At 40.2% G+C, this 15,317-nt stretch overlaps 1 protein-coding gene across 1 annotated transcript; it reads right to left on the bottom strand.

Moving 5' to 3' along the window:
* Window positions 1–277: 277 nt before the first annotated feature.
* Window positions 278–14,693, bottom strand: naglu (N-acetylglucosaminidase, alpha). Its single transcript, XM_084741377.1, has 6 exons — window positions 14,212–14,693; window positions 6,130–6,277; window positions 5,505–5,651; window positions 4,149–4,234; window positions 1,949–2,205; window positions 278–1,732 (listed from the first exon to the last, which is right to left on the bottom strand). The coding sequence occupies exons 1-6, from the start codon at window positions 14,622–14,624 to the stop codon at window positions 525–527; spliced, it is 2,259 nt and encodes a 752-aa protein (XP_084597503.1). The 5' UTR covers window positions 14,625–14,693; the 3' UTR covers window positions 278–524.
* Window positions 14,694–15,317: the final 624 nt, after the last annotated feature.

The following is a 15,317-nucleotide window of genomic DNA, read 5'->3' as shown; positions in this document are numbered from 1 at the left end:
TTTTGAACAACACCCAACAATAGCTCCTCCATGGACACAGGCACAAGCAAGATGGTGAAGGCCGCTGCCACCACACTCACAATAGCTCCTCAGAAACCCGTGGGACGTCACAGAGACATCCATGTTTTATAAAGTCTATAGTGTTTCCAAAAATGGTGAACTACTTCTTTGATATCAGTTAAAAATAGTACCAAGAGATGGACACATGAAATTCTACACAAACTCAACACCTTCACAGTCTGCTGTAAGTCATTAACATGTCTTCATTTTTTCTCCCTCTTCTGTTTAATAAGGCATGATTGGATATTCGATCAATATAAGGTGAAAACAAGTTTTTCCTAACTCTAAAACATGAACAAATATCAATTACTGATTTACTACATGTGCAAAACGGGTTGTTCCTGTAATTTCAGGCTGCTGGATTTTCTGCATCACAAAGTTTTGGGATCGCCATGGAAAACTGGAGGTGGATGAAGACATTCTTCTTGCTGCAATTTGACAAGTTTTTTCCAAACTGTCTCTGCTCACTTTAGTCTCTTCAGAGCCTGTGGGTAGTATTTGAGGAAGATCCTGTGGGCTATCTCATATGTGTCTCCCTGAGGTATGGTCGGATATTTCCGGCCGTTGTAAATGAATCCCTTCTCTATTTGAGACACTGCCTGATTGAAGGTGTCCTGCTTGTAAGGTCGTCCGCTATCCAGACACTCGACCAGGGTGTGAACAAACAGGCCCCACCGCTGGGCATAGTAGTCCTCCATGAGGCCTCCCCACTCTTTGTTGGCGTAGTCGAGGATCTCACCAGTGGGACCCCACAGAGTGAGCTGGTTTCTCGCATTCATGTCATAGAGCTGTGCCTCCTTCTCATCTAGGGCTATGGACCGGGCCCGCTCCAGCCACGTCCCCAACAGGAAGTTGCGGTCACTACTCAGCAAACGATTGAGCTCAGGCAAGAGGTCATAGACCAGAACTCCGCCTGCAGTCAGCAGCTCTGGCAGCTTCTGCTTTTGGAAAGCATCAGTGATATCCTGGTAGAAAGATGTAGTCAGGACTTGTAGGACCTGCCGAGTCACATCTACAAGATCGGCCCGGAAGGTCTCCTTGGACATGAGAGAAGGAGCCGCCTCAATAATGAGCTTCCAGGCTTTGTACAAGTCAGCTGGCTCATACCAAAGGTCAGGATTCATGTGAAAGGAAGGCCGGCGCACCAGTGGGCTGTGGTTGTGGTTCCGGTAATGCGGTACGGTGCAGTTGTAGACGCTGGCGAACAGGAGCCTCCATGCAGCTGTCAGGTTGTCTTGTGTGCTGCCATAGCGGCGTGCTGCATACAGTGACGCCCACTTGGACAAGTTGACCGGCTCCTTGCGCCAAGCCAGCTCACTCATCAACTCGAACATCACAGGATTCTGCTCAATGCCCTCAGGTGTCATGCCCAAGCCCACCATGGTGGAGTTGGGGAAATGTAAGGCCTTGAAGGGCCCTGAGTTGATGCTCTCCACTGTGCCAAAGAATCCACTGTTGCCTCCAAAGTTTTGCAGCATGCACCAGATAAATGGCTGTCCATAGAACGACTCGGTGTAGGAGAAAATTGGCTCGGTCTCTGCAAACAGGTCCAGCACGATCATTCTACCAAGGGGTACTCCGTGTAGTAGGGCCTGAATCTGGGCTGGCTTCCAGAACGCTGCATCACTGAAGAAGAGCCAGCCCTGCATCAGCCAAATTGCCTGGGGATCAACTGGGGATAAAAAATGAGATTTGGATGAGGAACAAGAAGGGGACAGTTTTTGAACATGGCTGAAAATCAGGCGGAAGCTTGAGGGGAGCAGTCTGTGGACAACAGGTCATCTTTGGGTCATCAAACTAGGGCAATTACTGAACTGGTTACCCAAAATATCAGAATTCAGACAGACACTTGCAATGTGAACAGGATGTTAGTCAGGCGGACACTCACCTGCAGTCATTGAGGCAAAGACAGAGCGACTGACTGCAGACAGGTAGGTGGGGTCAGAGGAAGGTGGAGTCATCTCATTGAAGGTGTCTGTGTTGTAGATGTGATCTGTACCAAACTGCTTCACCACCTGGGACAGATAAAGGGAGCCAATCTGGAGGAAAAGTGGGTCCCGAGGGTCTAAGATGTAGGAGCATGAGAAGCTGCAGTTGAAATGAGCCCAAGGCCCCAGCCTGGTTACATTGGCCTGTGGATACAACCTGAAATACAAAACACACGAGTTATTCAAAGACAGTAGCACTACTGTCCCCAGACATACATTTAACTTTTTTTCAACATTTTTTCAACAGCATTTGTACGTGAATGATTCTGTCCCAAGTTTTTTGATCCATACAAGCCATTTTCACTGTAAATGTTAGGTAACATGTTTAGAAACACAGCATAGATAGGTGCAAGCATCAGTTTGGACTTAACAGATAGCTACCAAATATTAAAGGACTCAGATCGGGGTCATTCCTATTTGAAATATCACTATCCATCTAATAAGTCCCATGGTGGTCAAGCTCTGATGCTGACTTGTGAACAGAGCAGTAGACAGGGTTCATAACCTTTTCAAAGTCAAATTCAAGTATTTTCAAGGTGCCTTTTCAAGCTTTTACAGCACCTTACAACAGCAATAAATAAACAAAATAATGTTTTGTGAGAGCATTCTAAAGAAGGGTGACAAATTAAAGGAAAACACCGCATAGTTTCATGTTCCAAAATGTGTCTGTAAGTAGAGTTGGCAGCCTGTACAACCAATATGAAACAGTGACTAGACAAATAACTTCAATTTCAATAAAATTGTTACCACTTTACCTTTACGTTACCTAATGATGTTCTACACCAGAATGTAAGCAGCAGTCTAACCTAAAACACTAAAATAATGTAGTAGGCTACACCTACAAATGTTATACAATGTTATATATATCGCACAGGTATTTCATATGATGCAACAAACAACAAACAGTGTAAATAAAGCAGTCTGTAGTTTACATGTCCAAAATCTGTAAAGCGTAGTAAAAGTTAGCCACTAGTTGGCAAGGTATTATTGGTCTAACGTTTGCTACAATTACAGCTGTGGGAAGGAACTAAGTTACTGTAAACATTATTAGCTACGTAATTTCAGGTGCAGTGACTGACTAGTAGGGCTGAACTGATTTCTCAAGAAATCTGAGGAAACTTGATCACTAAGAATAATAAATGCCAGTTCTTCACACAGAAGCTCTGTTTAATCCATCTATACAGAGCAGTAGTAGTAGAATGTAGTTGATGGTTCGTTTGGATTCCCCATGGGTCAGGTATACACCCCATGGGTCAGGTATACACCCCATGGGTCAGGTATACACACAGTATGGTTGGGTGATTGGAAGATTATCACCTATCGATGATGGGCTGAATCCATTGCCATTTGCCATGGCTATTGCTATTTGCTATTTGTCACTTTATTTTGTTAATGTAGTAGTCTGCAGAGTGACAGTCACTCTGCACCACGCTCTCATCCAGCAGCCCAATACGCACCCACTCGGCAAGAGCAGAGTGCTCTGAGCTGAGTAAGCCTGCAGAGTCAGACTGTTTGCATTGTTTTCACGCGGTGAATTAAGGATTTATTTTGACCAAACCAGAGTTGGTGATTGTTGGAAGAGAGGACAGACTAACAAAGCTTTTCTGTCGAATTTGAATGAAGTGCGTTTTTACAAGGAGTTAACAAGCAAGTTAAGGTCATCTTAGATCTGTAAAAGAGAGAAATTTGAATTCAGAAGGTGTGCAGTTGTATTTCTCTGTTTAAAAAGGAAACTAGGTGTGAGAATATTTAATTTCTTGACACTTGATGAGTTTATTCGCATAGAAAACGTTTGCCTGTGCACATCTCCCAGCTGAGACTTTAGAGAGGACAGGAGGAGGTAAGAAGATATTGCCAGTCGCAGAGTGATGGGCTGATGATGGTCGTTTGGAAAATTTTAAGATTTCACCTAACTCTGACACAGAGACTCAGAGTGGCGAGTCGTCTTCATTTTGTGTGAAACTACTCCGTCAAAGAGCAATTTATTATGTGAGTCATGGAGGTAAACACCAAATTCAAGCATTTGCAAGGATTTCCAGCACCTGTAGGAACTGAGAGTTTAACTCTGAAATGTTTGAAATGTAAATAAGCAGGAGTCACCTGAGGATTCCCTTGGGAATGTTCCCAGAGAAGGCCGGCAGCACTGGGATCATGCCAAAAGATCTCATTCGCTCTAGGATTTTAAACTGCAAAAGGAGAGAAAATGTTATGTGAGAGGATTCATTTCAAAGTAGCTGGTGAAGTAAATTCATCAACTACATTTCACACATAACCATGATTTCATCTTTTTCTGTGCAGTGATGAAGAAGAAGAACATTTTATATCCAAATAAAGTGGTTTACATAATCAGGCCAACCTGGGGGTTGATTGTCATTCTAGTGATGCCATGTTGTTAATTTGAGATCTCAGATATTACTTTTGTACAATGTTATAATAAACAATAGGAACTACATTAAAACCTACAAAAATAAGACCCAGGTTGTGACAAACTGGAATTAACCCTTAAGAACTTTGGGTCCTGTAAAAACAGTCAAACAGTCAAAGCGTAAATTATTTTTATACTCTGAAGCCACTATATGTAGAATAGTGAAGTAATTATGGTATTTTTGAATGATTGTGAGGAGTAAAGTTTATGCTTATTGAACAACCCAGGCTACAATTCTGCATGTTGCTTTCAGACCATTCATTCTCAGTCTATGACGTATGTATGACGTACTTATCCGTAGTCAGTGTATGGCCTACAGTAGGTGGAGGTTGATACGCCCGAGTTTGGAAACCCAGTGGGAGTAGTGGTGTAGTAAGCTAAGCAATATTTTCACTGCTTGACCTTGCTGTCAGACAGACTGTTCTGATGGGACAGCACAAACACTAACAGATAAAGGCAGCGGCAGACCAGCAACTCCATTGTTCTGTGACGTAAAATTATTGATTTCACCAATGGAGTTTGGTTGGTTTGCAGAGAGTGATATGTGGCTTATATAACAGCAGTTTCCCATCACAAAAGTCTGTCTGACAGCAAAGTAAAGTGGTGAAAATATTCTAAAGATAGGGTACGTACATAGATAGGTACACATAAACAGATTTTTTTAGGTGTCTAAAATACATTTTGCTGCTGAACCTGTCCATAGCAGGACATTGCCCATCTTCCTACACCGGCACTCCTGCTGCTTCTCCAAACTAAGAATGTGTTGACCGCCATCTACTGTAGGTTACACACTGACTACGGATAAGTACCTCACACAACCAAACTTCAAATAATCCACACTATCTTTTTAACTGTTCAAACTAAAGTCACTGTATGTAGAATAGTTTCTGTGTATTGAAACACTGATTGGTGCAGTCGACGTGCTGCTCTCAGCCCTTTCATTGTCAATCTGTGGTGCCAAAGTCAGAAATGTCTTGATTCTTCACATAGTGGTTTTAAACTGTATTGACAAGGATGGAGGTTTTCAGTACTTGGAGAACGAGCTGGTTCACATGCCAGGACTGCGGCAGAGGCCCACCAAACTTGAACATGTTCCCCATACGGTTCCAGGCAAGAAACGCCGGGCCAGAGAAGAACTCCTCAATCTCAGACTGGTTTAACCCAAGAGCTCTGTAAACCTGAAGGTACACAACAAGTTAATGCTCACACGCTGCCGCACAAATCAAAGTATGTATCAAATGTCTGCTCCAAAGACATCAGAGTCATTGCAAAAGTCAAATTAGAGAAGTTAGAGGTTTCTCTTCCTGTTCTTATCTTAATGACTCTGTGTCCTGCCTTCACTTGGAATCTCTTCCCCTTCCATTTCATCTTCTTCCTCTTATTGCTCTGAATATAATGAATGGATCTTGTTAAACAGACTACAAAACTAAATCTACTCCTTTCTCATTTGATATGCTGCAGTTTTCTGTCAAACACCATCTCTTTAGAAGCACAGAACCATTTGTTGTACCATCTGTTCCAGGAAATATATATATTTAAATCCAGGAGCCAATAATGGAACATACATTGATAGTAGTTGTTTTTAACTGTGTTCCTGTGGTTTCATGTAGGTACTGTAAGGAAGCATCACTTTCAGCCAAACAGGTTCACTCGTACCTCCTGCCACAGGGCTTCTTGGCCAGTAAAAGCCAGTGGCAGATTGATTCCATTGAGCGCCATCCAGTCGATCTCTCTCTCCCATCTTGGCCAGTCCCACCACACAGAGGAGTAGCTGACAGTGCAGACGTTCTGGTAATACCGGAATCTACATACAAACACAAACATCTTATTAGAAAAGCGATAAAATAATAACAAAGGACATTGTGTAACAAAGGGATGCAAAAAAAAAAAAAAATCTAAAATCCAACCCCTGACAATAATGAAGCAGATGAAAACAATGAGAAATGAAATGAAATAATTCAAGCAGATGTAAAGTTCATACACCATCTGAGAGCAAAAAGGTGTTCTCCTCCTGCTGCGCCTCTCATGTATGATCGCAAGATCTGAGTCACAGAGCCTCAGAATCTCTGGTACTGATATTAGAAAAAACAACTTTGCTGCTATTTGGAGGTGTTCTTGGTCAAAAAATATTCCTTGAGCTCATAATTTCTAAACTATTTCAAGATTTATGTTTCCTAATACACACTAATACAGCAGCTTCAGTCTTTATAAGTATGGCACAATATATGAGTGGAACAAACACTTGACTTGAATAACTATCATTCATTCATCTTTATGCTGAAGGACTCACTCCATCTACATGAACTGAGAGTCTGTGATGGAATAAATACCAAACTACAACATCTGATAACACAGGAGGCTGGTCTCAGCTCAGGTGTGTGATCAATCAATAATCAATCAAGCTCAATATGTATGACAGATAATTTAAAAAACAGACAGAACTAGCTACAATAATGATAAAACAAAGTTAGATAAAAGCTAAAATTAAACCAAATAAAATTATAAAAAGCAATGAAGGACAAAACACTAAATAACAGATGAGTAAAATAAAGTAAACAGAATACAAAAGAATAGCAACATAAATACAATAAAATAATTGAATGATGTAAGTTTATAATTAAAGTACAGGATCATGGTACTTTCCCACAGGCATCACAGGTCTGATCTCTGTATGTCATCTGTAGTATATCAGCTAATTAACAACATGCACTCTCAGGATAACGTCAGTGTCCAGTTTTTAGTGCTGCAACTGATGGTTATTTTCAATGTCGATTAATCTGTTGATTATTTTCTTGTTTAATGGATCAGTTGTTTGTTCTATAAAATAAAAAAATGTTGAACAGTGTTTCCCAGCTTGACATCCTCAAATGTCTTGTTTTGCCTACAATCCAAAGATATTCAGCTTACTGTTATAAACTACAGGTTACATGAACTTCTTTTTAAAATATAAAAATACATGCATACCTTATTTTTAAGTGTATTTATTGCTTGAGACTGAACCAAAATCAGTGGATTACTGTACATTGATCTGAGCCTCAGTTACCTGCAGCAGCTAAATGACTGAAGCTTCTGGATAAGAGCTGCTTCACCACTAACTTATAGTCATGGGAAAACTAAACTGTGCCACTCTTGCCATGGCTGCTTCAATCTAGCTACTGTGCACATGACATAACTGGGGTGAGCTGATGCGGTTATAATGCACAACAGATAATTGAAAGGAAGGGTTCTTTAAAGGGCCCGGCCTCGCTACAAGTGTCCATAGAGCTCACAGTAAACAATGAAAAATAATGTGTGACAACGCTCCATTTGTCAGGCACCCATGCATTTTGCTGTGCTGTGTTGCAGGGGAGGGGGGCAGGGTTACATGCCCCCCAAACACTGCCATCACAGAATCCAAACACATAGAAATACACCCGTTTTCTCTACACACTGATAGTGATTCCATGACAATATATAATTGTGTTTAATGTACTGGCCAGCATGCAAACTTTTTAGATGTTCTTTGCTGCTGATAAAATCCATTAATTATCTCAGAACCTCTATGACTCCCATGATAACAGGTCAGTCAGCAGGAATGGCTGCTCTATGTGGTGCAGCTCTGCGGCTGCCACTGAGGAGCTGGCACACAGGCCATGCAGAGCGGTGTGGAGTGGATTTGGTGAGAAAACAATATTTTCAAAGACGGCGTTTTGCTGATGTCAGTAAAATTATTCCATCACTGAATTCTACAGAGCACACATGCACGCACACACACACACACACACACACACACACACACACACACACACACACACACACACAGTCTTTATCTACCTTTGTCTAAATATGGAGATCATTTTTAATATTGTGACATAAATGTTTTGTTCTTTAAAGCCACTAAAAGGAGCTTTCATATTATGTTGATTTTGGAGGCCTCTGTGGACAAAAGCAGTAGTGTTTCCATCATAGTAACAACAAAATAAGAGGGTTGGATGATTATTCACAAAAAAGTCATGAACTCAATTAATGCATCTATACAATCTCTTCTAAATGACAACAATTTGCTTGTTCCTGTTACACTTAGCACTTTAATCGTGCCTGAAAAGTTGAGCCCATTGAGGCCCAATGTCCGAATGAATCCTACCCAAACCTCATTAGCATATTTCAGCCTAAACCCAATTACATGCCGACATTTTTCTTGACAGGCTTTTCTCTATGTACCAAACATTAGGAATTTTCAGTGACACAATATAGGGAACTGGAATTGGCAATGACTAAGCTGGCCAGAAAAATGAAAAAAAAATGGATAAATAAAATATAGTACAGCCCAAACCTGATGTGAGCCTGTGGAATATGTGAGAAATAAGGCTTGACCTGACCTGCACCCGTTGGGTCCCACTGGGTCCGGTCACAGATCTCAAGTTCTAATTATGCTATGCATTCATGTCACACTGCATTCACATTTTGACTGATGAGACTTAAAAAAATGTTGAAAAAATATGAATCATGTGAGAAAATCTTAATTCTTACTGAGAAAAATTGTGATTCAAATCTGAGCAAGTATCATGCAGCCTTACAAAACATAACATCAAAATTTTTAATTATCTTACAAAAACCTCCTCTTTCTTCTTTTAAACTGGCTAATCTACAGCTCACTATGACTCTGCCTGGGAAAAACACTGGCGCCATAATATTTTGGAAAATATTATGGTACAATATTGTCACAATATCAGTGTATTTGGTCAGAAATATTGTGATTTTTGCTCAATTTATCACCTTAGCTTCTTCCACCTTTTAGAGTACACAACATGTTGTCAGTCACAACCAACATGATCACTAATTATCAATACTGACCAATATGAAACTTCACTATCGTGGTTTTTCAGCTATATCACCCAGGCCTCATAACTATACAGAAATAGCAGATCTTCTCGTGGATGGTCTCAGTAACTTATGTCGGTCAAATAGAGATATCAACAAGAAACTGAGACTGTGTTAGTACTAGTTAAAACTCCTTGTAGTAGCTAGGGATGCCACAATACCAGCTTTGCTTGCTTTTCTTTGCCCCCTGAAATAGAAACTCTTCTGAGCTTCACTGAGGGGGAGATTTACTGAGCCACAAATCACTGTCAGGAGAGCATGTTGCTACATCTTGAAAGTAATGCAAAAGTGATTTCTGTCTGTCGCTTTTTCTCTCTCCTTCTCTCCCTCTTTTTCCCTTCATATTTTAACTGTTAATTTTAACAATAGTAGTACACATCTGTAGGTCTATACTGTAGTTTTAGCCTGGTGTTTGACTGCACTGTGTACAAAAAGAACCAAGAGAGTCCACAGTTTCAAGATTTAACCTATTCTGTTGTGCTTCGAGCAGCAATCAGCTGAGCTGACAGAGCGCACTGGATGCGTCACTGTGTGTGTTGCTAGAGAGGAATGTAGAGGGACTACTGCATGCAGTCTTTCTGGAAGTCATTAATTAATACTTACTCAGACTGCTGCTTTGTCACTTCGCTGCCTGTCCAACCCATGGTATTTTCTAGAAAGTAGATCCGAACATGCCTGCCCATTGAGTTAACTAGGTTGAGTGGCACATCACTACTTTATCTTTTGGATGCATGAACATGGAGCTGTTGTTGCAGCTTCACATGTTGCTATCTTACACATGTAGTTGTTGTTCAATGCTGGTAGGCCTTCTTCTCCTTCTTCTGGCATTTAACATAGACTACAGCACTTTTAAGTGTTTATGCTGTCCCTGTCATGTCCAGAGTAGTCTTATATAGCCAGACCTCTCTCAACAGTGCACAGCACTGCAGAAAGGTCTGGCTCCATGCATACACGTCCTGCTATAGGGGAAAAATTCCGTGTCTTTTTTGCATTTCTTTCAACCAATCATAAACATCTTGGGCAGTGCTAAGCTCAGGATGCAGTGATGGTGCAGCTGTAAAATAATGTCAAGGAGGAACTTGTTGTGGTGGAACATTTTCATATCTTGAGGCGAACTCTGGCTTTAAAAGTGCTACATCTATGCAAAAGAAAAGGTAACAGCTCTTAGCTTGTTTATATTCGTACCATTAGCGTCCCAGGTGCTATTTGCCGTTTGTGTCATGTAGGTTGCAACTAGGAGGTTGTTCTTGTTTCCCTTGGACTTTGAAAACATAGATAGCAGACTCCGCGATGCCACTTGAAAGAAGTGACCAATGGCAGGACTTATACCTGCAGTATGCATGTTGTGAGTCAGACTATATCCAGAAGAACTGCATCTCCAGTACCTATGGAACTGTAAAAAAGTACCATCCCAAAGGCTATGCAAATAAATAAATAAAAATAAAAAAAATAAAAAATCATATTGCACTTATTTTGACAGATATTACAGTATGAGTCACAATTTTAGTGGGAATGGTGATTTTGCATTTCATTTCATCAAAATTGAAATGACTGGATCGCAAACCAATGCTGGTGTTTTTTAATGGGTCTGTACCCAACAAGCATGTTCCCTCACATCTGGAGAATATGTTTTGTGAGTCTGAGGATTTCTACCAGATGTTTTATTTTAATTGTATGTTGTGACAAATTTTACCCGTTGCACTTGGCCATATTGTGATTTTGATAATATTTTGATTAAATAAGCCCTATTAATGTATTGTTAAATCACTAAATCATGAGTGAGGTATTAATCTATGATCTGTTTTTTTTTTATTTCATCTATAACAAACCTTGACCTACAAAGTGACTGGCATACCAAATCCACATTCAAACACCATTTAAGAATGTGTTACTTAGGCAGCTGATCAACAGTCTAGTGTTGGTCATGTATAGTATTAATGTCTTGTTCTTGTTCTTGGTTAATACTAGTTCATGAGAATCATTCATGTCCTTACCAGCCTTCCTCTCACTTGGTAAGCAGAATGTACGTTCATTAATGAAACACAATTAGAGGTGCACATAACTGAACATTTATGTGATATGTATATGAATGAATGTATGAATGTATTTGATGAAAAAATTCCAGAACCTCAATATTGTTTTTCTTTTCATTTTTAGGTTTATTTTAATTCTTATCTATTGGGTTATAATGTACTTTGTCGTTGACATTGTACCAAGTCTTGCATTACTTTATTTGAAGTTTTAATTCACCCATTGTTTTTATCAGCTTGTTAGGCAGCTGGATCTCATGATTCCAGCTGCTTTGATCGCAATCATGTGAGAATCCAACTTGGCAGGTTTCAAACTATTTTGTTTGTTACAGGCCTGGTTTTAGGTGTAACGACAACAAGAAGCGTCCATGGAAGCGGCTCGTCGTGAACAAAGTGGCTCCTGAAGAGGTTAGTGTAGATACTGTGATAGCATCAGTTACATCAGAACTGGAGAGTATTTCTTCACTGAAAGAAGAGCAGAGAACAAAACTGAAGGCTTTTCTCCAAGGAAAAAATGTTTTCACTCTTCTCCTGACTGGCTTTGGCAAGAGTTTGATCTGAATGGCTGAAGTTAGCCTGTGTCACACCTGATAGACAGAAAGTTCATTCAATCACCTGCCAAGTGTTTTTTGAAAGTGCTTGACCTTTTCCAAACAGTTTCTAAGGAAAACTTCCCAGATGGTTCTCTGTAACAAACCATCATGCGTGTCAGGTTACTGTTTTTCAGTTTTATTCCTCTTTTAAACTTTATGTCTGCCTGGTTATTCATACATTACTGTGAATTTTAGTGATGTGTTTCATGTGTAATGGATTTTGTACTGTGCTATACAAATAAACTTTCTTATTATTACATTTTCGTAGCTACAGTGGGCTACAGTTAAGTGCACTTACTTTACAATCCTAATAAAAAAAATACACCAGTGTTTCCCCTATAGTGTATTTGGCAGGGCGCCCCGCCCTCCCAACAGATGCCCCCGCCCTGCCAACGGGACACCTTCACAGAAATTCTCATTCTCATTCCAGCTCAGGCACCACCAACAACAACGCAGACACACAGACTGACAACTGTTGTTGTTTAGCATGCTAGACTTGGATTTTGGTTTGGCAAGTGTATCTGGTTTGAGAAGTTCAGTGTACTAGCATTAGTATTTATTGTTGACATGGCTTCAGTAGATGAGTTTTTGCAGAACCCTAATTGGGAGTTATTAAAGACTCTCAATAAACAGGCTCATTAAAACGTAACAAATACACAACAATTCTTATTTTCAGGTGATTATACACTTTATACTTGATGAATATTAAATTCAATTTCTGCCATATTCTGACAATAAATTCCTACAGTGGCATTGTGTCCTTGTTTGGAAAAAAAATCATAAGAATATTAGTACTATGAATAGGCAGCTTGTAATTACCTACCTAAACAGTATGGCCCAAAGTAGTTGACTACTGAAAAGGCTACTGAGATTTAAAAGTAGTTAAAATGACACCCAACTAGGGCTGAACAATTAATCAAAATTTTAATTTTAAGGTCTACCGCAATTTTCAAATCGCAGGAGGTGCAATATTTGGTAAAAAACAGTTTTTGTTTGTAAAATTATTGTGGTGCTGCTGAGATGTGCTGGCCTACACATCAAATTCTACAGACTTAAGAGAACATCTTTGCAGGGCTACAACTAATGATTATTTTTATTATCAATTAAACTGTCAATCTATTGTATGATTAATCAATCAGTTGTTTGATCCATAAAATATCAGAAAATGTTGATCAGTGTTTCCCAAAGTCCAACATCAGACCTTTAACATGTTGTTCAATGAAAATGAGAATAATGATGTAAAACATATCACTCTCTCTAATATCACAAATCATATCACAGTTTCAGTATCAGTAATGATCACAATTAGATATTTTTTCAAAATCGTTCAGCCCTACACCCAACTCCTGCAAAATGTAGTTTAACTAGTAATTGGATTACTTGTTCTGGTTCTGCTGTGCCCCCACCAAGTCTCTGAAAGCCCCAACATGCCATTCACTTGTGTGCGCACACCGTCACATCACACGTGCCTAGTTCAGACGGTGTGCATGTGCACATAAACCTGTCTCCAAGACAAGGAGCTACAGGGAAGGTTCAGGCTAAAAACATGGTGGTGTCTTTCAAATCAACTTGGCATGTTGGGGCTTTAGGCGACTTGGATTGCACCAGACGAACACTATGGCATTTCCTTTTTAAAACTAAGACTAAAAAACTAAAACAGACCTTTAACTGGCATGAAGGTGAGTAGATAATGACTGGATTTTCAATTTTCTTTTTTTTTTTTACCTCTTTAATGTCCTGTTCCATTTAGTGTAACGGAACATTTCTACTGAGCCAGCATGCACAGTAGCAGCACCCTGACTCTATTTGACCTGAACAGAATCTTAATGACTATCATTAATGTAACCTGTGTTTATCCCACTATGTCATGTCAAAAATAGCAAGTTAGCTAACTATGTAAACTGCGTGACCGGAGGTAGTTAAGACACTGAAATGTATGGACTACCACCTATCTGCTGTACACTGCAGATAAAATAGTAACTGAACAACATGTAGTTAACTACACTTCAACACTGCACAGTCTTATTTGTTTGGCAGAAATGTCTATTAATGAGTTGTAATTAGCTAACTAAAGAAAAATCACTCCCGACTACTCCTGACTGGAACAAATTGGAGGTGACACTGTGTGAAAAAATGACATTTTTATTGAAATTTAATTAATTCAGCTCTGTTCGGTGTACTGGATATATGCCGAATTAAAAAGCTGCTGATTCTAGTTGTGTTGGCCACTCTGGCAGGACGGTACACACACTGACCTGTGCCGGGTGTTGATGCGCAGGACGCCGCTGAGCCTCGGTAGAGGACGGGGCAGGTCGAGCTGGTCTCCGGACCAGGAAACATGGCAGTTGCAGAAGTATTTGAGATAGTTGTAGATACCAGAGGCCAGGGCCACCCCGCTGCTGCCTGTGGCCACTACCTTATTGTTCTTCGTGGACCTGAGCTCACACACATCCAGGCTGTCGTTGGACAAGCTCCTGTTGACTGACACTATGAACTCCGTGGATCTGTTCCCCAGCAGCCGCTTGAGCAGCTCCAGCACCGCTCTGCCCTGAGCCTTGTCGCTGGCTGCAGGTTTAATGTGGTCCAGCGAGGGAAACTTACAGCAGGCGCTCGCACACAGACACAAGACGACCAGCAGCACCGGGCTGCAGCCGCTCCTCACACACATTTTGATCCCAGTCAGTGAAGCCCCAGTTTCCTACCGAAGCACACGTTTAAAAACAACTTTATATCTCCATTTGCAGAGAACCAGGAAGCGCTGGTTTACTGACCAATCAGAGAGAAAGCTGCTGCCTCGATTATAACTCACAGCCAATCCGAAGAGGTCGTTTCTGTAAAACCAGTTTTTATGAGAATCTTCTGTTTGTCATATGATCAATTCGTCATGTGATAGTTATATTACAGAAGTGGCCTGATTTCAGGTTCAAGCTTGATGACATAAGGTCATAAAAAACTAAAGTGAAAACCTTTGAACGTGATGAAACAAACATGCAACAGTGAGCAGGGATAATTGTTTGAATGTTGCAGATTTATGTTGCTCATTATCAGTGGTGGACCCAGAGAAATATTCATGTGGTGTCAAGAAGGTGGCATGGAGACTTTAAGGGATGGCAAAATGTATGTATGCAGATTTAAATGGAAAAAAAAATCACATATGTGGCATGTGAGTATGACAAATCTAAAGGTGGCAATCATACAAATATATAGGTTTAAATGTTCAAACATTTACCAAATACCTGTCTTTTTTCACTCAACATAAGCCCATCACCTAAAATATGGCCAGGACAGATCATTAAATTATATGTGTTAAAGCACTGGTTCATAAACTTTTTATATCATATACCACCTTAGAAAAGTTTTG

The sequence above is a fragment of the Lutjanus erythropterus genome, chromosome 17, assembly GCF_056507025.1.
Source record: "Lutjanus erythropterus isolate fLutEry1 chromosome 17, fLutEry1.hap2, whole genome shotgun sequence".
Lineage (NCBI taxonomy): Eukaryota > Metazoa > Chordata > Actinopteri > Lutjaniformes > Lutjanidae > Lutjanus > Lutjanus erythropterus.
The sequence above is the reverse complement of the archived record's forward strand: the minus strand, read 5'-3'. Positions and strand labels throughout refer to the sequence as shown.

Coding starts and splice junctions, on each gene's coding strand:
- naglu (XM_084741377.1), bottom strand. CDS start 14,624: ATGTGTGTGAGGAGCGGCTGCAGCCCGGTGCTGCTGGTCGTCTTGTGT. Junction 6,278..14,211: donor CGCATCAACACCCGGCACAG/GTCAGTGTGTGT, acceptor GTTTGTATGTAG/ATTCCGGTATTACCAGAACG. Junction 2,206..4,148: donor ATTCCCAAGGGAATCCTCAG/GTGACTCCTGCT, acceptor TTTGTATTTCAG/GTTGTATCCACAGGCCAATG.